This window comes from Aquarana catesbeiana, linkage group LG01 (assembly GCF_042186555.1).
Source record: "Aquarana catesbeiana isolate 2022-GZ linkage group LG01, ASM4218655v1, whole genome shotgun sequence".
NCBI classification, from domain to species: Eukaryota; Metazoa; Chordata; class Amphibia; order Anura; family Ranidae; genus Aquarana; species Aquarana catesbeiana.
Window position 1 is genome coordinate 408437326 of NC_133324.1, and position 27369 is coordinate 408464694.

Here is a 27369-nt window from a genome sequence, read left to right on the forward strand (position 1 = left end):
TGTGATGCCTGCTCAACCCAGCCCCAGGGGGAAAGCATTGCGATGCCATCACACATGGAAGGTCAGCCACATGCACTGAAGCAGGAAGTGCTAGTGGTGTTGACTCCTGCGACAAATTTTTGTACTTGGTGCTTACTAGTAAGTTCATCACTGAGAATCTTAAAAGGAAAGCACAGGTTCCCTTTTTCTAATTGTTTAGCCACATGTAACTATCAAGTTTTTTTATATCTATTTAAAGTCCTGACTAGGTGGGAGTTTGTGTATATGGTGGTTGTTTACTGTTGGGTAGGTGGAGCCCTTCTCTCAAGTTGCTTTCCTAGATGATTATTGAAAATTAAGTTTCTGACGATACCAAACTTTACATTTTCTTTCCTTTTTTATTTGTGAGGAAAAAACACATCAAACTTAACATTATAGGAAACTAAATTGTATCAATCAAGGGATTGTTTGTAAAAAAAACTTTTCTAAGACAAGTCTGGATATACTTTGCTGTCATAACTATGTATTATGGTCTCCAACTTTTATTCCGTATAATGAAATTCATAAAGCAGAAATGTAATGTTTTTATTGGACTATAAACTATTTTACTATAGCAGCTTTCATAAAATCTAAAGTTTTTCCATGTCCAGTCTCTTGGATTACCTTTAATTTCTATTAAAAAATAATTCTAACTTTGTGGACGGTAATATTGTTGTGGAACTATGCAGCAACATCTGTTGTAAAAATTTTTTCAAATGCATCTGAACATTTTGCATTCATTTGGTACTTGGGATATCCCACTGATATAATTTCTGATGTCTTGGTGATTTCATCACAGTTCCTGTGGCCATCTTAGAGCAGGACAGAAATGATTCAGCACTCTCCTGCCTCCGTCTGACGTAATGTTGCAGCAGTGCAACAAGCATGAAAGGGGAAAAAAATTTAAAAAATAAAAATACTCTCTAAAATACTCTAAAAATACTTTCTGTTAACTGCTAGGTCTGAGTGGGTGCTTAGATTACATTGCTGTCAAATGTTCACACAAACTTGTTTAATGTCTTTCAAAGTGTTTAGATTGCAAACCTGTGAAAACCTCATTGTTGCATGAACTCCTGATTGCACAAACCTGAACCTTATCTTAGTGCTATGCAAACAATTTATACAATAGGAAAGAAACATTTCCTAAACTAAACAATAAACTTAGATTTTTGACATTCTGTCAAAATGGGGGAGTGGGTGTAATTTTTCCAGGACTTAAAGGAGAAGTACAGCCAAAGCTTGTTTGGCTGCACTTCTCCTGTGGGTCACAGGAGATCGTTTTGCACTCCTGTTTAAGGGGACCTCTGGACGTGGGAACCCATCTACCTGCACTTATGCTGTGTATCATCTCTCTGTAGAGGAACATTTTGATCTAAATGTAACAGCACGTTCTACTTGAACCCCTGAAGAAGAAAGTACACTTATAAAAAGAAACCATTCTATTTGTGTTTTCCGAAACATGTAGGGTGGTTTGCAGCAGCTACGTCTCTCATTTGACCTTGAGTCTTCAGAGTCGGCGTTCGCTGCAGCATCCAGTAGCTGTATGTTTACTTTTGTGGTCATGTTCCTATGATTGTTTTTAGATGTTTATTGTTTTGCATTTTGAATAAAATGTATAAATTTTTATATACCTTGCATTATTTTTCTACTATCCTATGTTGGTTCCCTGCCCACACTATCCCTGGGGGCACTCTTCTCTTTTCACTAATTTTGTACTCCTGTGACCCGTTTTCAGCAGAGAGCGGGCTGAAGGCTGTTCTCGGCTAACGTAATAGATGGTCCAGGTTCGGCGTCATCACTACACTACCATGGAGTCGGGATCCGCCTAGATCCCTGGACTGACACCCTGCTCAGCCTCCTAGCCTGAGCTGGCCGCTCCCACCCTCTCCACAGCTCAGCACTCCAGTAATTGTAACTGACAGTCACCAGCTCTCTGCTCAGGGAGCTGTGAGAACCGCACGATCGGCAGTGTTCGATCGCTTGGTTCTCAGTGTAGAGGTGCCGGGAAACGGGATGCAGCATCGGACTGAATCCACCTAGGTAAGTATTAATCAAAGAAACAAACAAACCCACACTTCTCTTTTAAAAGAGAAGTATGTCCATAGCTGCTGGGAGCCTGAATCAGCCGCTCTTGTCCCCTCCACAGTCCAGCAGAGGACAGAGCTGGTGAGTGACAATCACCACTCTTTGCTCAGAGCTGACCCAAAAACTAAGCGGTCAGCGGTCTTTGATCGTTCAGTTTTTGGTGTAGCGCCATCAGGGTACATCTGTAGCATTGGGTCAATGTTGCATCTACAAAGGTGAGTATGAATGTTTGTTACTTTTGAATCCCACATTTCACTTTTAGGTAAGTGATGTAATTAGCGCTATAGGGATTTTTTTTTTTCTAGCTAAACTTCAGCTTTAAGTTTCCCTATTTATAATATTTAAACCACAACGTCAAAAATGCCACAGTCAAAATAATGCTTTGATTGGTTGAATAGCAATGTATATAGGTTTGCTGCTTGTTTTCAGAGGTGCTCTTTGGCAGAAAGAGTTCTACCCAATCTATTTTTTTCCTGGGCTTTCACTTCTCCAATATTTTTCAATGGCCATTCATTTTTTTTGGGTGGACTGTGCTTAGGACTAGCTATTTTATGTAATTATTTGATAGCTCACCTGACATCAGATGTCAGTTGGTAATGTATACAGCAGTTGGGTACAGCGACTTCTGGAATTCTTCTACCATTTTTGTTATCTTTGAGCTTATAGATCAGGGGTCTCCAGCTGTTGCAAAACTACAACTCCAATGAGGCATTGCAAGACTGACAGTTACAAGCATGTCTCAGACAGGCAGAGGCATGATGGGGCTTGTAGTTTCGTAACAGCTGGAGGGCTGCCAGTTTGAGACCCCTGTTCTAGATTGTTCTCATTATTAACTGGTTCCCGACCAGCCACAGCAGTTATACTGCGGCAGGATGGCTCCCCTGGGCGAGCCGTTGTAGCTGTTCATCTGCTTTTTAAGATGCTGTAGGAGGTGCATGCCCGCAGCATGTCCCTGGAGCCAATGCGAGTGCCCAATGGGCGCGATGACCGCCGGGCACCTGTGATCGTTCGTGACAGAGCGAGAACCGGGATCTGTGTGTGTAAATCCTGGTTCTGTCAGGGGAGAGGAGACAGGAACACCGATCGCAGTCCCGTCCCCCCCACAGTTAGAACACACCTAGGGAACACAGTTAACCCCTTAATCGCTCTTAGTGTTAACCCCTTCCCTGGCAGTGATATTTATACAGTAGTCAGTGCATTTTTTTAGCACTAATCGCTGTATAAATGTCACTGGTCCCAAAAATGTGTCAAGTATTCGATTTGTCCGCCGCATTATCACAGTCCCGATAAAGATTGCTGCCATTACTAGTAAAAAAAATAAATAAATAAATAATAAAAATGACATAAATCTATCCCCTATTTTGTAGACCCTATAACTTTTGCGCAAACCAATCAATATACGCTTATTGCAATCTTTTTTTTTTTTTTTTTTTATTTAACCAAAAATATTTAGAAGAATGCATATCGTCCTAAACTAAGGAAAAAAATATTTAAAAAAACAAAAAAAATGGGATATTTATTATAGCAAAAAGTAAGATATTGTGTTTTTTTTCAAAATTGTCACTCCTCTTTTGTTTATAGTGCAAAAAATAAAAACCGTAGAGGTCATCAAATACCACCAAAAGAAAGCTCTATTTGTGGGGGGAAAAAAGGATGTAAATTTTGTTTGGGTACAGCGTGGCGCGACTGCACAATTGTCAGTTAAAATGATGCAGTACCGTATCGCAAAAAATGGCCTGGTCAGGAAGGGAGTAAATTCTTCCGGGGCTGAAGTGGTTAAAAGTGTTATTGAAGATTGTGAGTCGTTCTCTGGCTGCTGGGCATAGCTGCCTGTTGATCCTTCCCCAATTTCTATGGATAATTTACTTAGCTAGTAGACACTGAAATCTTGAAGACACTTAGGCCCCTTTCACACTGGGACGGGAGGTGCGTCGGCGGTAAAGCGCCACTATTATTAGCGGCGCTTTACCGTCATTTTAGCGGCGATATTCGGCCGCTAGCGGGGCGAGAAAGGGTTAAAAAACACCGCAAAGCGCCCCTGCAGAGGCGCTTTGCCGGCGGTATAACCGTGCTGCCCAATTGATTTCAATGGGCAGGAGCGGTGTATACACCGCTCCAAAGATGCTGCTAGCAGGACTTTTTTTCCCGTCCTGCTAGCACACCACTCCAGTGTGAAAGCCCTCGGGGCTTTCACATTGGAGACACAGCAGCGGCTGTCTCGGGTCGGTTTGCGGGTGCTATTTTTAGCGCAATAGCGCCTGCAAACCGCCCCAGTGTGAAAGGGGTCTTACACGTGCCGCATGCACTGCAGAGGTAATTATATATAGATATATATATCTATATATATAGATAGATATATATATATATAGATATATCTATCTATATATATATATATATATATATATATATATATATATATATATATATATATATATATATTTAAATATTTAAATATAATCTCTAGCATCAGCATCTTGCTGTTTCTTTTTGATTTTTCAACTCTTTACCAAAAATAATTGTGGTACCCCTTTTGCAATTAGTGGATTTGAAATAGGAAATTCTGCCATTCCTCATTCTTTAGGTAACATTTCAAGTTATAGCTTGATCTTGGCTCTTTTATTATTCTGAAAGCAGACTATGCAGCAGCTGTACAGCACAATGGGTATCCGGCAGACGCCTGAAATATGGTAGCAGATGATCATATGTTTTATATTTGAGCATTCACTTCAGGATCTGCTCAAGGTCAGGAGATCATAATTCTATTTTTGCCCAGCAGAATGTTTTGGTTGTTAACATGTATCTGCTTTACATTTACGCGTAATATTTACCAATTTTCTGAAGAGAAAAAATTGATTAAAGAACATGTTTTCTAATCTATATAAGAATAGATAAACAGAACCTGAGTATTAAACATGGGTGAATGCTGTTTTGTGAAAAAAACAAGGTATTCATACCTTGCATAATGACATGCTATAGCATGTGGTATATTTAGGCTTTACCAGGGTAATAACTTTTTTGTTTTTTGTCTTCTATTTTTTTTGACAAACCAAGTCACCTCCTATGTTGCCATCTTAGAAATAGATAACCAAAAACATGGCAATGTTTGACCTAATTGAGCATCAATTTACACCTTGACCTTTGGGTTCTGTCTTCAGGACTGCATTATTTTGATGGTGAAAAAATGAGCACTGGTAGCATTAATATTATACAGGATTTATATAGCATCAACAGTTAGTACAGCACAAAACAACAGAGAAAATAGTTACAATTCAATACAAGCGGAAATATTATGATGTCAGTTTTTTAACATTTGTGTTTTAGAAAGTGAAATAACTGAAGAAGTGAGCTGAAGCATCAAGAGATAGATTTGCGTATTGTCTGCATAGAAATTGTATTGAAAGCCACGCAAGGTTATCAAATGACCAACGGATGATGTGTAGATAGAAAACTTCCAAAGACCAGAGCCTTGGGGGGGGGGGGGGGCTATGGATAGAGGAGGGGAGGTAGAGCTGTAGTGACACTGAAGGAGTGTAAGATTGGTAGAAGGAGAACCAGTAGAGAGCAGATTTTTGGAGGCCAAGGGAGTGGAACTTTTTGTGAAAGTGTCAGGTGGGTCAGCTGTGTCAGGCAGCAGAAAGGTGTAAAAGTACTGATGAGTGCCCATTGGTAATGCAATCATAAGTTTTAGAAGATCAAAATATACCCCCAGTGGGGGTATCCATCATATAGTTATATCCATCATATAACTATATGATGGATACCCCCACTGGGTGAAACATAAAAGTATTGAATAATAAATATTGTTAATGTGATGATATTAAAATACATAATGAATACAAACAAGCATGCCAAAGTGAAACAATACAAATATTATAGATAAAATGATTCCAAAAGTGCTTAGTGCCACACAATACACGTGAAAAAAACAGTCCTCAATAAAACAATATAATAAGTGATTAGTGAAATCTTGTCAATCGATAGTTTTCTTTGTGCCGCAAACCATGCTTTTGTGCAATCCAGTGCCCCCCAGGTAATATGCTCACCTCAGGGTGTGTGACTCAGCTGCTACACTAAGTCAAATTATGCCTTTGAACGACCCCAGGGCTCAATACAGGTCACCGGATCCCAGGTTCCAATTCAGTATGCAGAGATGTATAAGAAAAAAGCGCTCGATGGTGTGATATCGTTTTAAAATGTATTAAATCAGTATGAAATACACTCCCCAAATGGGGTACTCACAATCTTAAGGTGCGTCAGTGCACTGCTCTATTCAAAGCGTACAATCAATGAACCAGTAAAGGAGTATAGTATGCGTCTCTTCTATGGCAGATCCACAATCTCTTGAGAGGTTGTTGATTGCGACCGTGGCCTGATTTGAACGGACGGCCTCTTCCTTCTCCTTCCCTTTCTTTTCTTTCTTTTTCCCTTCCTTTTCGTTCTTTCTTCCTTGTTCTTTTCTTCTGTTTTTTTTTCTTATTTTTTTCCTTGCGTCATTAGTTTGTCCACAGGGGTTCTCCCCTTAGTATATTCTTTCTTTTACTATGGATTAACCTGTTGGCTTTATATCACCAGTTTCATACATTTATACAATGTGTTGTTGGGAGGTTTTGAGCCTCTCTCTTTATTCTAATTGAGACCAATTGTTTCCTCATTCTATTTCCTTGTCTTGTTAGCTTTTATGCTCAATTGTTCTGACTTTTGTATGCACATTTTGGACAAGAAAATAGTCTTGTCCTGCTGCGTGCTCCATAATGTACTTCATGATAAGGAGAGAGGCACCTCTGAATCAGCACCAGAAAATCCTAAACAACGTGCACAGTTTATGGACTTGCGCTCTACAGCTTGGGTCATGACCATCGAAATCAATTTGCGGATTTCTTTGTGTTCCCAGAAAGTGAAATGTACTGGCAAGATCAATATGTGTAGGTCATCTATTTGTAGGCTTTACATTATCTCAAAATAACAAATTACTTTTTGATTACCTTTCATTAAAGTTCTTCAAACTTAACTTTTGTTGTTTTGTTCTCTTTTGTCTCTCAGCATAGTTTTCTTTTTCTTGTGTGGGAGGTAAAATGCACACAGATCCCGCTAGAGGGAAATCTGCATTTACCCCACACACAAGAAAAATCGGTCACATGGTATTTTGTTCTGTGGAAAGTAAAAAGCAGACATTACGTTAGGGTGGGGCGTCTGCATTTACCGCATGCAAGAAAAATCGGCCATGTGGTATTTTCTTCTGTGGGAGATAAATTGCACACAGATCTCGCTAGAGGGGCGTCTGCGTTTACCCCACACACATGAAAAATCAGTCATGTGGTATTTTCTTCTGTGGGAGATGAAATTCACACAGATGCCGCTAGAGGGTTGTGGGCATTTAGCCCACACAGAGGAAAAATTGGTCATGTGGTATTTTCCTCTGTGGGAGGTAAAATGCACACAGTTTCTACTATAGGTGTGTCTGCATTTACCCCACACAAGAAAAATTGTAAGAAAAAGACACGCGACAACAAAATTATTTATTTATTTTTTTAGATTTTTTTGATTACATTTGAAATCTTTTCAATTATTTTTTTTAAACACAAACAACTTTATAAAGAAGAAGAACTGCAAAACCAAATTGACGAAAACATCCCATAAACATACGAGGCCAAAAAAATATATACGAAGTAAATTCAAGATTTTCATAAACAGAATAATTATCCCCTTTGTTCTATTAAAAACATTACATACAAATAAAACTATTCAATACATATTATGTTATGTTTGTTTCTTTGGCTACTTGATATCTGGTCCCAGTTTGGAGCCTGGCTGGGTGAAATGTCCATCCATATATATATATCTATATATCTATATCTATATAGATATAGATATATAGATATATCTATAGATATATATATATGTATGTGTGTGTGTGTGTGTGTATATATATATATATATATATATATATATATATATATATATATATATATATATATATATATATATATATATATATACACACACACACACAGTTCTGCTCATAGGTTTCCATACCCTGGCAGAATTTATGATTTCTTGGCCATTTTTCAGAGAAAATGAATGAATATCAATGATATTGAGGTCAGGAGACTGAGATGGCCATTCCAGACCCTTCACTTTTTTCTGCTGTAGTCAATGACAGGCCGACTTGACCTTGTGTGATCAATCATTGTCATGTTGGAATGTCTAAATAAGTCCCATGCTCTGCTTCCTGGCTGATGAATGCAAATGTTCCTCCAGTATTTTTTGATAACATACTGCATTCATCTTTTTATCAATTTTGACCAAATGTCATGTGTCTTTGTAGCTCACACATCCCAAAACATCAGTGATCCACCTCCATGTTTCACGGTAGGAATGATGTACCTTTCATCATAGGCCATGTTGACTCCTCTCCAAATGTAGCATTTATGGTTGTGGCCAAAAAGCTCAATTTTGGTCTCATCACCCCAAATGACTTTGTTACCAGAAGGTTTGAGGCTCGTCTCTGTGCTGTTTGGCGTATTGTAAGTGGGATACTTTGTGGCAATTGCATAGTAATGGCTTTCTTCTGGTGACTCAACCATGCAGCCCATCTTTCTTCAAGTGCCTCTTTATTGTGCATCTTGAAATGGCCACACCACATGTTTTCAGAGAATCCTGTATTTCACCTGAAGTTATTTGTGGATTTTTCTTTGCATCCCCAACAACTTTCCTGGCAGTCAATGAAATTTTACCTGACCGTGGTTTGGTTTCAACAGAACCCCTCATTTCCTACTTCTTGATTAGAGTTTGAACACTGCTGATTGGCATTCTCAATTCCTTGGATATCTTTTTATATCCCTTTCCTGTTTTATACAGTTCAACTACCATTTTCTGCAGATTCTTTGACAGTTCTTTTGCTTTTCCCATGACTCAGAATCCAGAAACGTCAGTGCGGCACTGGATGAAAGATGCAAGGGTCTGTCAGGAGGCCAGAAACTCATTGACCTTTTATACACACACACACACACACACTAACTTGTGTGCATGTTATCAGGCCAAAATCATCAGGGTATGTAATCTGTTGATCAGGGTCATTTGGGTAGTTTCTGTTGCCATTATGATTTAAAAAGAGTAAACAGTTGATTGATAATAAATGGCTTCAGCCAAACACTAACCTTGAGTGAAAGATGTTTTTGTGTTATCATTCATATTCTCTGAAAAATGGCCAAGAAATCATCAATTCTGCCAATATATATAAACATATGAGCACAACTGTATATTATATTATATTTCGGATGTGCAATGTCCCATAGCAGGGATGAGGTCCGTCTGTGAAACATCACGTGTCATGCTGCAGCCAGGGAGAGCACACATGCACACACTCGAACAAAGAAGCAAATGATATAGGGAACTACCTGGTCGGACTGGATTTTTCCAGATTCTCATAAATATTCATAGACTATTGTTGCATTAACCAGTAAAATGAATTAAGGCCAGACGCCATGTTTTCCTCTAAACCTTTTTTGCCGGTAAACTCTCCTGCCTTTACATTCCTGTAAACACCTATGTGTGCATGGACACATAGGCTAACATGCAGGGGAGTTTTGAGCCAGAAATAAAAACTTTTGATGACCGTAACAATAGCAAAAAAATGCCCAGTGTGCATGAGCTATAGGTTTTTGTTTTTTCCTTTAAATGCACAGAGGACTGATTTCAAGTGGCTGTGTAGTTATTCATGTTTTCTATTTTCTCTCTATTTTAGGAATGCTGCCTTTGCAGTTTAAGAGGAGGGGCACTAAAGCAAACTACTGATAATAAGTAAGTAACAGTACCATAAGTGTCTACCTTAATGTTTAACTCTAGGTAGATATAAAAGATAAATTAATGCAGTTCTGTATTCATTAATACATCATTAACATTTTTTTTTCACACGTGGTGTGTGTACCTGATTTTGACTTTGCATTAGCCTCTTCCAATCCCTGTACAGCAGAGCTAATGGAGGGAGAGGAAGAAGCAACACAATAAGCCAATCAGTTCATGTGCTGACAAGCTGATAGGAGAGAGCAGAGTGACAGATAAATGAGCTCATCACTGTGCTACTTGTCCTTTCACTGTCCAGTCACAGGCTGGGGTAGGATCCATGATGACTTGAGCTTAGAGGAAGTGGGTTGAATGATGATAGTCATAATGCAACCTGGAACATTGAGGGCATTTAGTGGTGAAAAAGAAGTACTGTGATTAAATGTGAGTATTGCAGCAAAGGCAATTTTTTTCCTCTTGTGTGTTTTGTTGAGCTATTTCAGCATTGTAACACATGATTATTTGGTGGAGTAGGTGTTTCTGGATCTCTGATGGGTCTCTTTAGCTGTAGCTCATAATGTGCATCCACTGCACTCTGTGGTAATTGACCAATTAATAGGGTACTCACTGTCTTGTGGAATTGCATATCGACAGTGTCTGGTTGGAAAAATCATGTTCATCCAGTGGGGAGAAAGAGCTTAGGATAATGGGAATAGAGATGTAGTGTGCTGTTGCAGATAAAGAAGGAACATCATCTTGCCTGTTAGGAAAAAAGATCCAAGCCCACCATGTAGGTGTCAGGCTAGAATTATAGGAAACAGTCCAACCGTTCAGATGTGCTGAATATGCAGATAGTTAAAGAGGAGCTCCAGGCTCCCCCCCAAAAAATTAAGTCTGCAACTACAAATACCGTAGCTGCTGACTTTTAATATTAGGGTACTTACCTTTCCAGGAAACCAGTGATGTAATCACCCGAGCCAATTTTTCAATGGGCCATTTTGACTAAGGAAACAAGGCTTCACTGCTGGTTCCATACTGCACATGCGCCAAGCGCACTGTGCTTTGTGAATGGACTGGCTGTGGAGGGGGGGGGCTGAACTTCCGGCCCAGTACGCCGTGGCAAACTGAGTCAGAAATGGGAGTGGGCACCTGTCAAAACCAGGTACCCCCCCCCCCAAAGGAACCAAATGTGGCAGCGAAGGGGAGAGGAGGCAGACAAGCGGAGCTTCCCCATTTGGGTGGAGCTCCGGTTTAAGTAAGAAATAGAACATACCACAAGCAGAGCTGTAAGTAGAGCAGGCTTGCTGGTTCTTGTGATGCATTGCTGCAGATGTCAGCAAGGCAGCAAAGACTGGTGTTTATCAGAAGCAGGTCAGAGCAGGTTGAGTAATATGAGTGAGTCTGATAACACAGGTGAGTGAGGTAGACAAGCAGGTGTACATCAGAGTCCAAACGATACACAGAAAGCATTGAGGTGAGAGGGTCAGAGCAAACTGGGTCATACATGGTAATACACAAAGCAGATATAGGCTGGGATTAAGCAAGAGCATTTGCTATCGTGAGCACTGGTGGTGTGTACAACAGTATGGGGTTTACTTACTAAAAGTGGAGAGTGCAAAATCTGGTGCAGCTGTGCATGGTAGTCAATCAGCTTCTAACTTCATGTGTGAATGCGCTGCTCCCATCTATGCACCCTTTTTAATATTCACATACCCTAAAAAGGGTGCATAGATGGGAGCAGCGCATTCACACATAAAAAACAACACTTTTTAGTCCTTTCCTATGAAAGGTTTTTTGAATGCAGCAGCCAAAAAAAAAAAAAATCACTATTAAATTGATTGAAATATTGGTTTTGCGCCGGTGACACACACATATTAGCTTCTAACTTCAGCTTGTTTAAGCTTTGGCAAAAAAAAAAAAAAAATGGACGCTTATTGGTTTCTATGCAGAACATTTTCCAGTTAGGGGCCAGTTCACACCAGATGCAGTTCCGTGCACTTTTTTTCTGCACTAAAAATACATGCACAGTGTTTTCCATGTATTCCAATGGCTCTAGTTCACACCAGTGCAGTCAGTTCCCGGTCATTTTCTGCTCCGGAAACTGACTGCACTGGTGTGAACTAAAGCCATTGGAATACATGGAAAACACTGTACATGCATTTTTAGTGCAGAAAAAAAGCGCACATAACTGCATCTGGTGTGAACTAGCACTTAGTAAATCAACCCCAGTGTGCTTTAAACATGGGCAGCAAGGAGCTGGCCAATCACTATAATTTCCCAGTAAGAGCCCACTAAGAGCTGTCTCGGGTGAGTTTTTCTCACTCTTGAAGGGGCGGTCTAAATCCTGGTACTGACAGTAAGAAAGCGTAATGGTGTTTCCTTGCATTAGTGGAGCATGGCATTGTTGGCTATGTTCCCCTAGGGACTGCCGAGATTCACAGAGAGGGAAAAAGGCTAAAATAAACTCCCCACTGAAACCCAAGTACTACTGGACAAGTTAAAGTGCACCTGACTGCAGAGTACCATATGCGTCTGCCATGTTGGAGGCTAAAGCTAACCCATACTTATCGAAATTTGGCAGGTTCAGCAGGGGCTGGCCAAATTTCAATCAGTGTGTGGCATTTCCTGCTTGACTGTGCTAGTATCGCTTTAAATCTGCTTGCATAGCAATTTTCTAAATCAGCATATCGTATCAAACCATACATAACATTAACAAAACAAAACAAACAAAGCATCAGTCCATAAAGTGTCCTTTTGTAGTGAATTTGCTTGCATATGCTTAATCATTCATAAAAAATAGACTTGTGTTCACATATCCAAACGACTGCTTCCTTAATTAGTATTCACCACTATATGCTCCAATCATCCACATGCATTAGTGATAATCCCCTCATCCGATAAGCCCTCACCTGGGGGATAAGACCAACCAATGTTCTATATGTGCTTTTGTCCCTCTCTGGGGATCTGTTTTATGCTGTTTCATACCCCCAGAGAGGGACAAAATCACATATAGACCATTGGCTGGTCTTATCCCCCCAGGTGAGGGCACATTGGAGGAGGACATTCTCACTAATGCATGTGGATGATTGGAGCACATAGTGGTAAATACTAATTACCACTTAAGGACCGAGCCGCTTTCTGAGATTTGGTGTTTACAAGTTTTTTTGCTAGAAAATTACTTAGAACCCCCAAACATTTTATATATATATATATATATATATATATATATATATATATATATATATATATATATACACACACATTTGTTATATATATATATTTATATATATATATATATATATATATATATATATATATATATATATATATATATATATATAATTTTTTTTTTTCTAACACCCTAGAGAATAAATGGCGGTTGTTGCAATACTTTCTGTCACACCGTATTTGTGCAGCGGTCTTACAAGCGCACTTTTTTGGAAAAAATACATTTTGAATTAAAAAAATAAGACAACAGTAAAGTTAGTCCTAATTTTTTTTCTATTTTGTGAAAGATAATGTTACGGCGAGTAAATTGATACCCAACATGTCACGCTTCAAAATTGCGCCCGCTCGTGGAACGGCAGCAAACTTTTCTCCATATGCGACGTTTGAAAAATTCTACAGGTTGCATGTTTTGAGTTACAGAGGAGGTCTAGGGTTAGAATTATTGCTCTCGTTCCAACAATCGTGGCGATACCTCACACGTCTCACATCATTTTACCCTTTTATTTTTACACTGTTCTTTAACCACTTAGGAACCGCCCACCGCAGTTTTACATCGGCTGTTTGAATGAGGATATCGTTGCTATGGCAGCAGCTAGCTGCCATAACCCCAGTATCCTCCTCTTCTTCAGTGGGCGGTCCGCTACAAGATAAAAGTGGTCTCTGCAGCGGATTCCCGTGAGATCGCTTTTATCGGCGACGCCCCCTCCCGCCGCGATCCAGTGTCCTCCGCCACTTACCGGAGCCGTCAGCAGTGGCAGAGGCCTGTTGTCTCCTGTTAGGTATGGAGACGAGTGAGGGGAAGATGTCCCCCACCCGTCTCCATACTATTGCTGGGCGGAAGTGACGTTAAAAAAATCACTTCCGCCCACAGCTCTTAAAGGCCCATTTTTTTATTAAATGACAATTTTTTTTTTTTTTTTTTTTTGCATTTTAGTGTAAATATGATATCTGAGGTATTTCTGACCCCAGATCTCATATTTAAGAGGACCTGACATGCTATTTTCTATCACAAGGGATGTTTACATTCCTTGTAATAGGAATAAAAGTGACAATTTTTTTTTTAAACTGTGTAAAAATCAATGCGCCCGCATATGAAAACGGTGTTCAAACCACACATGTGAGATATCGCCACGATCCATAGTGAGAGCAATAATTCTAGCCCTAGACCTCCTCTAACTCAAAACATGCAACCTGTAGAATTTTTTAAACGTCGCCTATGGAGATTTTTAAGGGTAAAAGTTTGTCGCCATTCCACGAGCGGGCACAATTTTGAAGCGTGACATGTTGGGTATCAATTTACTCATTGTAACATTATCTTTCACAATATAAAAAAAAATTGGCTAACTTTACTGTTGTCTCATTTTTTCATTAAAAAAAGTGTATTTTTTCCAAAAAAAATTGCGCTTGTAAGACCGCTGCACAAATACGGTGTGACAAAGTATTGCAATGACAGCCATTTTATTCTCTAGGGTGTTAGAAAAAAAAATGTATAATGTTTGGGGGATTTAAGTAATTTTCTAGCAAAAAAAAAAACAGTTTTAAGTTGTAAACAACAAATCTCAGAAAGAGGCTCGGTCCTTAAGTGGTTAAAAAAAATAAAAAATTGTGTCACTTTTGTTCCTATTACAAGGAATGTAAACATCCCTTGTAATAGATAAAAAGCTTGACAGGACCTCTTAAATGTGAGATCTGGGGTCAAAAAGACCTCAGATCTCATATTTACACTAAAATGCAATAAAAATAAATAATTAAATGTAATTTGAATAAAAATGTCTCTAATGCCGCGTACACACGGTCGGACTTTTCGGCTACAAAAGTCCGACAGACTTTCGACGGACTTTTGGCGGACTTTTGGCGGATTTGCGGCAGACTTTCTAATGAACGGACTTGCCTACATACGATCACACAAAAGTCAGACGGATTCGTACGTGATGACGTACACCGGACTAAAATAAGGAAGTTGATAGCCAGTAGCCAATAGCTGCCCTAGCGTCGGTTTTTGTCCGTCGGACTAGCATACAGACGAGCGGATTTCTGGGTCCGGCGTAGTTACGACGTAAAGATTTGAAGCATGTTTCAAATCTAAAGTCAGTCAGATTTGCGACTGGAAAAGTCAGCTGAAAGTCTGGAGAAGCCCACACACGATCGGATTGTCAGCCAGCTTTGGTCCGTCGGCGTCCGTCGGACTTTTGTAGACGAAAAGTCCGACCGTGTGTACGTGGCATAAGAGTTATGGGCGGAAGTGACGTTTTGACGTTGCTTCTGCCCTGCAATGGTATGAAGACAGGTGGGGGCCATCTTCCCCTCACTTGTCTCCATACCTAACAGGACTCGATCGCCTCCGCCGCTACTGAAGGCTCCGGTAAGGTGAAAGCGGACCACCCACTGAAGAAGAGGATACCGAGGTTATGGTAGCTAGCTGCTGCTATCACGATACCCCTTTTTAAAGTACCGACGTATAACAACGGCGGGCAGACCGTAAGTGGTTAAGGAAGCAGTCGTTTGGATATGTAAACAAACGTTTTTTCTTATCTAAGCTTGAGCATATGCAAGCAAATTCATATCAAAGGACACTTTATGGACTGATGCATTGTTTGTTTTGTTTAAGTTCTATATGGTTTGATATGAAATGGTCATTTAGAAAATTGCTATGCAAGCAGATTTAAAGGGATACTAGCACCTTAGCATTTGGGCAAGTGGCACCACTTTTGAATATAATTTTGCACATTGATAAAGAGAGTTTAGAGAGTGTATATAGGTGTGAGCGATCAGCTTAGCAAGTTTTGTAGTCTTATAGCACTCAATAGCACAACCTAGCAATGCGCAAGTACACACATTTTTGAAAGGGGAAGGAAATGAGTGACCCCATTAAAGTGAAGCCGGAGACCGAAGGGTATATGCTGGTTCATCATGCAGATGGAACATGTCTTCTGGAGTGGTTGAAGCTCCAGCCCCCCCCCCCCCCTCATTCAAGAGAGTCTTTGAGTGCTGCATGTGACCTTGGGCACACTGAGGCGTAGGGCCCTGGAGGCTCCTATTGATGTTACATGCCTTGAGTTTGATGTTAAAGCAATTTCTTTAGGGCCTAAATAAAAAAGCATGGTCACTACTGCTTGGTATGGGTGTATAAAAGTGTTAAATAGTTTTCTTCAGTCTTTTTATAGAATGAAATGGTTATGAAAGCATTTTTTGTGATAATCCTAATGCTACAATAAAGCATTGATGAACATTTTTTTGGATACTTACTACCAGTTATACCAGTTGTGACGCCAGCACAGTTCTAGTGCAGGCACAATAAAAAGCTTGCTTAACCACTTCTGCTCCAGAAGGTTTTACCCCCTTTCTGTCAAGGCCATTTTTTGTGATACTGCACTGCGTTGCTTTAACTGACAATTGTGCGGTCGTGTGACACTGTACCCAAATAAAATTGATGTCCTTTTTTTCCCCCCACAAATAGAGCTTTCTTTTGATGGTATTTGATCACCTCTACAGTTTTTATTTTTTGTACAATAAACAAAGACCGACAATTTTGAAGAAAAAAATATATATTTTTTACTTTCTGCTATAAAACACATCCAATGAAAAAAAAATGTAAAAAATTTTATTTTTTCATAAATTTAAGCCAATATGTATTCTGCTACATGCTTTTGGTAAACAAAACAAAAAATCCCAATAAACGTATATTGATTGGTTTGCGCAAAAGTTAAAGCATCTACAAACTATGGGAAAAATTTATGGACTTTTTACATTTATTTTTATTGTTTTTATTAGTAATGGTGGCGACCAGCGTTTTTTAGCGGGACTGCGACATATAAGGGACAAATCTGACACTAAGTGACACTTTTTGGGGACCAGTGACACCAATACAGTGATCAGTGCTAAAAAAAAAGCACTGTCACTGTACTCACACTGGCAGGGAAGGGCTTAACATTGGGGCCATCTAAGGGTTAACTGTGTTCCCTGGGAGTGCTGTCTTACTGGTAATGAATAAGCGCATTGACGCTCTGTGAAATGCATCTACCTGTACCTGTTTGCCTGTCCTGTGGTGTTATTCATGTTACGAATTTAACAATAAAGAGATTCATCACTACCTCAGTGTGCAGCCATCCATTGCTTTTATCCATATTGCACAGCCGGCGAGCCGAGGCTAGCACCCCTGGGAGAAGTCCAATCCCCAGCCTACCTGGTTCCATCACTCACCTGGAGCTGCATTTTCTTTTTCTAGTGCTTTCTTACTGTGTGAGGGATGGTTTAACTGAAGAAAGACAGAGATCCGTGTTCCTGCTTAGCAAAAACACAAGATCTCTGTCTTTCTTACTAGCAGAACGGCGATCTGCCTTGTTTACATAGGCAGATTGCCTTTCTGCCTCTCTCCGAATAATCGGCGGGTTTACACAATGTCCGCCGCTCCCGCTTTGTCCAATTACAGCGGGAGCGGGGCTCTGGCAGCGGGCGTGCCCCAGAGCCAAAGAAAAAAATTGCGTACAGGTACATGGTCCCTTCATTCGGTTTCAGTTTCCATTTCAGGCATGCAACACGTATTCCTTATAAAGGCAGTTTTTTGTGCAACTATGTCACAATTTCTCAAACATCTAAAAGCTTTAATACAACCACCCCTGGCTAGGGCTTTAAATTGCCTTGTCTCTTTTCTGGCTCCACTGCCTCTACCCAAGTTGGATTCCAAAATGCCAGGATAGAGGAACTGGACATGGAAGAAAAAAAAAGAGGATCTGCAGAAGATTTTTCACCTCCAGGCTCCTACACACCTTAAGTTGAGAGATCAGCAGTCAGCTGTTTGTAAAAGTAAATTGTCTTTATTGGCTGCTTAAAAACCAGCAAAAACAGCTTTCTTCAGCAAAATAAAGCCATACAGTCCATAGTCCTAGTCAGGGATTTTTTTTTCTGAGAGAACAGGTGTAGGTATTCCCTATTCTGAGTCACCCCTTGTCTCCACCTCCTACCCACCTCCGGCACTGTCCCTTGGTTTCACTCCCTAACCACCTCCCAGTACCGCCCTTTTTAGAGAATACAGAACCAAGTATCATTTTGTGGTCCTAAGTATTTTGTATGGAATGTGTTAATGAAAACAAGAAAAGCAGTCAAATCCCCTGCCAGCAACAATTGATCTCCCAGCAGCCAGCATCCGTAGATCTCTCCCTCGACAGTAGATCCCTCCCAGCAACAATAGATCCCCTTACAATGTTCCTTCATTCAAAGATTCTGCAGATAGGAAATTTAAGAAGCGTTTAAAGGCTGTCTTTGCACATGCAGAACCAGATATTGCTGCAATTTGTCCGTCAATCTGCAGTCAACTAGACTAGGAATGGATAATTAACACAATCCTGTATTCCAAGATCGTGCCTTACCAAAATCATGCCTTACCTGAGCAATTGCATCTTTTACCTTCTGCCTTGCTCTTTTGTGTGGAACGATCCATGCCTATAATTGACGGGAACGATCCATGCCTATAATACCAACCACAGTCCGGCCATCCATGTGAGCAGGCACAACCCTGCACAAGCGCTAGTGACTCTCTTTTTAACTAAAGGAGTCATTGGTATCTGGTAAGCAGATATCTACTACTTTGAGGTGTTTTTCCTTTCTTATTTTTTCTTTGGTGATGGAAAACCTTTTGTTTTCAGCAACAAGATTGGGATAATATTGAAAGATATCATTTCAACTACTTCTATCACTTTTTTATGTGGACAATCAATCACTATATATATTTTTTTCACTATTGTGGGCACTTCAATGTGTAATCTAATTATGATTTGTCATTATTATGATTTTCATTTTTTTGGTAATGCAGGAGATATATTTATTTAGAGCACTTGAATAGTATGGTATCTAGCGCCCCCTAGCTTTCTTACATTTCCATTTCCGTGGTAATGCAGGAGATATATTTATTTAGAGCACTTGATTATTATGGTATCTAGCGCCCCCTATCTTTCTTACATCTTTTGTGTGGATAACCTAGATCAAGTACCAAAGCAAATGATCAGAATGGCTCTAATTTCCATTCATATGTGGAGAATCTTGTGGCTCAAAGTCTGGACAGCTGAAGCTGCCTGTAAAAGGTGCTTCACACATTTGTCTTTTTTGAAGGAGGACTTCTTTTTCACCTGGAGTCACTACTGCTTCAGACGCAGAGCACCTAATCACTCCACCCAGGCCTCATTTTCAAAACCTACGTTTAGTCCTCCTTTCTTCTCTCAAATCAATCAAATCTGCCCAAGGGCAGAGAGATTTGCAGAATGCCCTAAATCACCTCTTGCCCAGGTAGTGGTTGTGCCCCCACAAGACAGATTCAGGTTCAAATTATTTTATTCAAACCTGCTCGCGGTAGTAAAGCCCAACGGTGGTATTTGTTCTATTTTGGACCTCAAATCCCCCAACAAATACCTTCAAATTTTGTGAATGGAATCCACAGTATCAGTTATTGCCTCTCTGAGATTAGGGGAATATCTGGCATCTGTAAACCTCCGAAATGGCTGTCTGTATATTCCAATGTATTCACCTCATCAGCATTTTCTGCACTTTGCAGTGGAAGACAATCATTTCTAGGTCTATGTAAAGTGTTTTGACTATCCTGTTACTGGAGTTTTCACAAAGGCCCCAGGACCTCTTTTTGCCCTGAACTCAGGACATCCAGGTCACAAGTTTTATAGATCAATGTTTCTCAACTCCAGTTCTCGAGTACCACCAACAGGTCATGTTTTCAGGATTTCCCTCAGATGAAACAGCTGTGGTAATCACTAAGGCAGTGAAACTGATCAAATCACCTGTGCAAAATAATGGTAATCCTGAAAACATGACCTGTTGGTGGGTACTTGAGGACTGGAGTCGAGAAACATTGATCTAGATTACCTTTTCCTGAAGGACTTATATTTTTCCAGCTATCTACAAATGTCCATAGGACGAATTAGAAGCTCCAGACTTTTGGTTAGGTGATTTGCTTCCAAAAATCAGCTTTTTTGGAGCATGCTCCATGAGAGTTCTAGGCCCAATGGCCTCAGGACAACCGTTCTTCAAGGCTGTTTCATTTACCCAATTTTAGTCAAGACATCCAGTACAACTTCTTGCTCACTTGCATGCTTCTCTTAAACTGCCCATGCTCCTGTCCAGCCAAGGAAGGAATTCCCTAGCTTTGTCAGTTCCCAGCCCAGCTTTATCAATAGGGAAATCTTTCCTTCCATATCACTTAAAAGTAACAACAACAAATGCCAGCCTTTCAGGTTGGGGAGGCATGTTCCAGTCCCTTACATTTCAGAGAACATGGTCATCCATTTAAACCAAGCTCCCCATCAACAACCCGAAGCTTAGAGCAAGGAGGATGGCTCTGGAACACTGGACCCTCCTTCTGCAAGGCCACTCAATCAGGGTGCAATCAGACAATGCCACATCAGCCACAAAGGAGGCAACAGGACCCAGGCAACTTTGAAGGAAGAAAGCCAGATCATGTCATGGACAGAGACTCTCCCTGTCCAGCGATCTCTGCAGTCCACATCCCAGGAGTAGAAAACTAGAAAGTGATTAATGCCTCTTGGATCAGGGGCAGTTAGCCCTTCACCCTGACATCCTCCACCTAATGCCAGAACAAGGGGACGCTGGATGTAGATATTCTGACTCCCAGATTCAAAAACAAGCTACCTCTGTTTGTGTTCAGCACCAAGAATCCCCTAGCACTGGCCTCACGTGCCTTGATAATCCCCTGGTCTCAGCACAGTCTAATCTATGCCTTCTCTACAGTGCACATTCGACCTTCTCTGTTGCACAAAATAGAGCAAGAGAAGATGCAAGAAATTCCCATTGCACTGAACTTGCTCTGTAAAACCTGGTACACAGACCTATTCAGATTACTAGGAGTTGACCCCTGCCTTCTCCCCGATTGGCCAGATTTTCTTACTCAGGGCCCTCTATTTCATACTGGTTCTTGGTCACTAGCTTTTAAGAGCATGACTGTTGAAGCCCAGGTCTTAAACAGATCTATTATCGTACCTGAAGATCCTTTTTTGCTTGGTATGAACACAGGCATTTCAATCCCAGAGATTATTCTGTGCCTCACATTCTGGCCTTCCTGCAAGTAGGACTCGACTAGAACTTAGCCTGAAAGGACAGGTTTCAGTCTTGTCCATTCTCTTTCAAAAACCTCTGGCTTCGCTCTCTCTTGTCAGAAACCTTCATTGAAGACATATCTCTGATCAGGACCCCTTACAGCACTCTGTCCCACCTAAAGTACCCATTAAACCTATTGCTTTTCATTGCCTGGACGTAGTGAGAGCTGACCTAGCAAGTGACATCCTGTTTCAAGGTCCACCATCCAGCTTTGCTGATCACTAGATCATACACTCTAGAAAAACTGCTGTATGTTTACTTGGCATTCCGGCACCAAATCTCTGTGGCCCAGCTTTGTAAGGCCACCACCTAGTTCTCTGTTCTTACCTTTAAAAGTTTTACTAGGTGGACATCCATTCTTCTGCAAAAACGGGTTCCATCTGCAAGGTTCTTGCAGTGGCACAAGGAAGTTAGGCCTATTGGCCTGTTAGACTCTTTTTGGTGTTAGGCCTAGATATGAAATTTACAGGTAAGTCAAAATTCCTCCTTTTGTTATATATTTCTTTTAAACTATCTGCTAGAACTGGGGATTTAGTTAATAACAAAATGTTTAATGTTTTTATTTATTTTAATTTAAAGTAGAACTGAAGGGAAATTTTTTTTTTTATATAACTTTGGAAGACTAAGGTAGGCCATATATTATGCAGTTTTCTCTTGTCCAACCATGGCTATAGCCACTGGCAGTGAGCGAAAGAAAAAAATAGGATTTTTATAACAGCTTACCTGTGAAATTCTTTTCTTGGAATACATCACGGGACACAGAGCCATAGTAGTTACTATGTGGGTTATATAGGCCACCTTTAGGTGATGGACACTGGCACACCCTAAGACAGGAAGTTCACTCCCTATATAATCCCTCCCATTACTGGGAGTACCTCAGTTTTTATAGCAAAGCAATATACGTGTATCAAAATAGGGGAGGGACCTGTGTCCCGTGATGTACTCCAAGAAAAGGATTTTACAGGTAAGCTGCTATAAAAATCATATTTTCTTTATCCTACATCACGGGACACAGAGCCATAGTAGTTAGCATTGCTCTGGGACATCCCACATAGTATCTGAGGGGAGGGAGACGCAAACAAAAGTGAGGCACCATCAGACCTGAGGACCAATACTGCTGCCTGCAGCACACTGCACCCAATGGCAATATCATGCCTTTTCACATCCACCTCATTGAATCTGGTAAATGTATGAACTGAAGACCAAGTTGCAGATTTGAGCCATGGAGGCTTGGTGATGCACTGCCCATGAAGCACTAACAGCCCTGGTGGAGTGCACTTTGATTTGAAAAGGTGGAATCTTCTTCAAACCATATGCTTGAACAATTACTTGCCAAATCCACTTAGAAATAATAGATTTAGATGCTGCCTGTCCTCTTTTAGGACCTTCAGGCAACACAAACAAAACATCCATTTTTCGAATCTGAGCAGTCGCCTTCAAGTAGACTTTGACTGCTCTCACCACATCAAGAGAATGTAGCGACTTTTCTTCCGTAGAACAGGGTTCTGGAAAAAAACGAAGGTAGAACAATATGCTGGTTTAGATGAAAACCTGACACTACCTTCAGTAGAAAGGATGAGGACGCAATACTACCCTATCCTTGTGAATAATTAAATATGGCTCTTTTCAAGAAAGAGCAGCCAACTCTGATACCCTTCTTGCAGACTATATGGCTACCAGAAAAACTAGCTTCCTTGTCAAAAGGACCAAGGGGATATGTCGTATCAGCTCAAAAGTCTGTTTCTGTAATGCCAACAAAACTAAATTCAAGTCCCAAGGGTTCAGGGGTGACCTAACTGGTGGATTAATCCGCGTTTCCCCCTGTATAAATCTACGGCCCAAAGAATGCAAAGCAAGCGGTTGTTGAAACAATACCGATAAAGCCGAGACCTGGCCTTTGATAGTAGTCAAGGCCAGCTTCCTCTCTAACCCCATTTGCAGAAAGGCAAGGATTCTTCCTATGACATACTTTCTGGGATGCCAACCCCCTGGATTCACACCAGGAAACATATGCCTTCCAGACTCTAGAATATATGACTCTAGAGGCCGGCTTCCTTGCATTAATCGAGGTAGATACCACTGAACCTGACAGCCCACACTTCTTCAGAATGTGGGTCTCCATAGCCAAACCATTAAATTTAGCATTTGTAAGCTAGGATGGAATACCGGACCTTGCGAGAGTAGGTCTGGACGTGGTGGTAGGGTCCATGGGTCCCCTACCGCCATCTTTATGACCTCTGCATAACAAGATCTTCTGGGCCACAAGAATCACCGACTTCCCTTCCTGCTTGATCCTGCAAAGAAGTCTTGGAAGCAGCAGAATAATAGGGAATGCATAAATCAGTGAAAACTGATCCCACGGGACCACCAAGACATCCATTCCGCATGCTAGCAGATCATTTGTTCTTGACACAAAGTGAAGGGCCTATTCTCCCGGGAACAACTGCTGGTGACCCAAGTAGTCCGCCTGCCAATTTTCTATTCCTGGAATGAAGACTACCGATAGGCAAGGTACATTGTTTTCTGCCCAAATTAGGATATGATTCACCTCTCTCTGGGCCGCACGACTTCTTGTGCCCCCTTGATGATTAATAATCCGAATCTCTAGAATGTTAATGGGCAAGGTCCTTTCTGTTCTGGACCATTTCCCTTGGACAGTCGCCTCTTCCAGGACTGCTCCCAAACTCGAAAGGCTGGCATCTGTTGTTACTATCTTCCAGGTAACTGGTAGGAAGGATTTTCCCTTCTGCAGATTTTTGGTTATCAACCACCAACTGCGGCTCCCGCGCACCTTTGGAGACCGACGCATTGGGAAATCTAGAGCTTGGACCTTCTTGTTCCAAGCCGATAGGATACTGTTTTGCAGCAGTCTCGAATGAAACTGAGCGTAAGGAACGGCCTCAAATGAAGCCACCATCTTTCCCTACAACCTCATGCAAAGCTGAATAGAAGGATTCTTCTTTGCTTTGACCACCTAAATCAGTTCCTTTATGGCACTGATCTTTGCCTGGGGCAAGAATACCCTTTTCTGGGCTGTATCTATGATCAGACCCAAGTATTCTAATCTCCTTGATGGTTTTAAGGAAGATTTCTCTAGGTTGAGAATCCAACCTAGGTATTCCAGATAGTTGACTGTGGTGACCATACTTTGGTCTAAGTGGGCTACCGACTGGTCTATCAAGAGCAGATCCTCTAGGTAAGCTATAATCTAGAATGGGTCTGACATCTCCATTTGTTTTTGGCACCGTGAAAATGTTTGTATAACCCCTGCTCTTCCATGGGGACCACCATGATCATTTTTTGAGACAAAAGACGGTCCAATGCTTGAAATAGAGACTTCTTTTTCTCTGGATCCTTGGGAACTCTTCCTGTCAGACCCTTGAGAACTGCAGAAGTCTTCCCCCCACTCGAGCGAGCAGGGGCGCCCCTTCATGAGGAGGCTTTAGTATTTTGTTTTGTAGGTTTCCTTCCGCAGGACTTTTTTCCCTGGGGTTGACTCTGAGGTTTACCTCTTGAACCTGACGGCGGAGGCCGTCGTGACTGCCTGGAGGCTAATGCCCCTGGCACTGGAGAAGGAGCTTGTTGTTTTTTTTTTTTTTTTTTTTTTTTTATCGAATCCTTTTTATTATTTTATATGAAAACGATATTGACACAGTACAGACAAAACCACAAAAATAGGAATCACACCAAACCAAACCCCCCCCCCCCAGAAAAAAAAAATTTAAACCCCAAACCCCTTCCCTTCAACAAGCTCCGCCAAACCCCCCCCCCCCCTCGAAGTATATATGACACACACAAAAAAAGGAATAACAATATCCAGCATTACAAAGTACACAGTACACATTGGTTGACATGATAGATTGAAGCCATCTAGACCAGATAACATCAAACTTATTCAGGGAGTTCCTTTCGAATATATATGCTTTTCAAAAAGAATGATCCTATTGAGATCTACAATCCAATCGGACACAGTCAGTGGATGTGGAGAGGTCCACTTAACCTCCTCCCGCCCGCCGTCATATGACGTGACTGACTTTGAGCGGGGATATCTGAATGATGCCTGTAGCTACAGACATTCAGATATTGCCGTTTTCAGCTGGCAATTCCCTACACCATAAGAACGATCATAGCGGCTGTTCCGCCGCCCTCCGGTGCTTCTAACGGCTCACCGCTATGATCGGTGAGTCAGACACAGGATCCGCCAGCCCCGGATATTGATCATAGAGATTTCCGGTGGACAAGATGGTCGCCAGAGTCTCTATGATGATCGGAGGCCGGGCGCGATGTTATGACGTCAAGCCCGACCTCTGCATTCAAAAAAACGGCGCCACTTCGGCTGGGAAGCGGTGATCTGTTTATTTTTTTTTATTTCAGGCTTCCCAGCCTAGTGGTGAGATGTGGGGTCATATTGACCCCATATCTCACTATAAAGAGGACCTGTCATGTCCTATTCCAAGGGATGTTTACATTCCTTGTAATAGGAATAAAAATGATCAAAAAAAATTTTTTTTTTCAAAAAAGTGTCAAAATAAAAAAAAGAAAGTATAATTAACAATAAAAAAAATATTTTAAAGCGCCCCTGTCCCCGTGTGCTCGCATGCAGAAGCAAATACATACGTAAGTCCCGCCCACATATGAAAACGATGTTCAAACCATACATGTGAGGTATCAACACGAACGTTGGAGCGAGAGCAATAATTTTGTCCCTAGACCTCCTCTATAACTCAAAAGATGTAACCAGTAAAAAAATTTCAAGCGTCGCCTATGGGGATTTTTAAGTAGTTTGGCGCCATTCCACGAGCGCGTGAAATTTTGAAGTGTGACATGATAGGTATCTATTTACTCAGTGTAACTTCATCTTTCACAATATGCAAAAACATTGGGCTAACTTTACTGTTTTTTTTAAAGCACAAAACTGTTTTTTTTCCAAAAAAAAAGCCATTGAAAAATTGCTGCGCAAATACCGTGCGAGATAAAAAGTTGCAATAACCACCATTGTATTCTCTAGGGTCTTTGATAAAAAAAATATATAATGTTTGGGGGTTCTATGTAATTTTCTAGCAAAAAAATGATGATTTTTACATGTAGGAGAGAAATGTCAGAATTGGTCTGGGTGGCAAGTGGTTGAGAGCAATCTGTCTACGGGCAACAAAAAGTGCGCGCCTTATAGTATTACCAGTAGGGCAGGTGTAGATAGAGGTGTCACAGTAACCCAATATACTTATAAGCGGTTCAACCGGAATATTAATATCCAATACCCTATTTAAGGTACCAATCACCTCCACCCAGTATCTTTGAAGTTTTGGACATTGCCACAAAAGATGTATTAATGTACCTGTGTTACCGCATCTAGCACAGGCTGGCTCAGATTTCAGTCCAATTGCACAGAGAAACTGCGGAGTTCTATAGACCATATGGAGAATAAAAATCTGAGTCTGTCTGTGTGATGGAGAAAGAGACACCCTGCACTGGGACCGGAGGACATCGTCCCAAATCTCCTCAGAGATGGGACCAAAATCTTTCTCCCAGCCAACCCGAGAACGGATGGGGAAGTTCAATAGATACCCATCTGACAGTACCCTATAAGTAACCGAGGTAAGACGTTTTGTTGACCCTGCCCGTACTATTTTATCTAAGACAGGGATAGAGGGGGAAAATATCTTAGCAGAAGACTGGGCATGTAGAGCATGTCTTATTGAAGGAATTGGTAAAAACAGTTTGATTCTACAGAGAACTCTGCCCTCAGATCTTCAAAGGATTTATCCGGATAGGTATCCAAATCGGGGCATTATGTAAAAAAATAGAGAAGCTGAGGCATCCATATCATTTTTATTAAATTGATACGACCTATTAGCGATAAAGAGAGCTTAGTCCAGGTTTTACTCTGATTTTGAAATCTGATAAGTAATGGAAATATATTATCTACAATATATGACTGTGTTGAGTCCGACATAGTTATACCCAAGTATTTTATAGATGATACAACCTTAAAATTAGAAAGTATAGGTGGTAGTGGATCTGGAAGGGGGTCTAAAGGCATCTATATAGATTTCCCCCAGTTTATACCTAGACCGTAAAGCCTTCCAAACTCTTTAACGTGTTCTATTACTACCGGCAGGGATAAACAGACCTTAGACATGA

General features: G+C 40.9%; 1 protein-coding gene across 2 annotated transcripts in view; it reads left to right on the plus strand.

The window, feature by feature from the left end:
• Nucleotides 1-27369, plus strand: part of KDM4C (lysine demethylase 4C) — an 852000-nt gene that overhangs the window by 622402 nt on the left and 202229 nt on the right. For both annotated transcript variants that reach the window (XM_073635205.1, XM_073635203.1), the window contains exon 16: nucleotides 9848-9903. In XM_073635205.1, the coding sequence (XP_073491306.1) occupies nucleotides 9848-9903 (56 nt within the window). The remainder of the gene's footprint in view (nucleotides 1-9847; nucleotides 9904-27369) is intronic.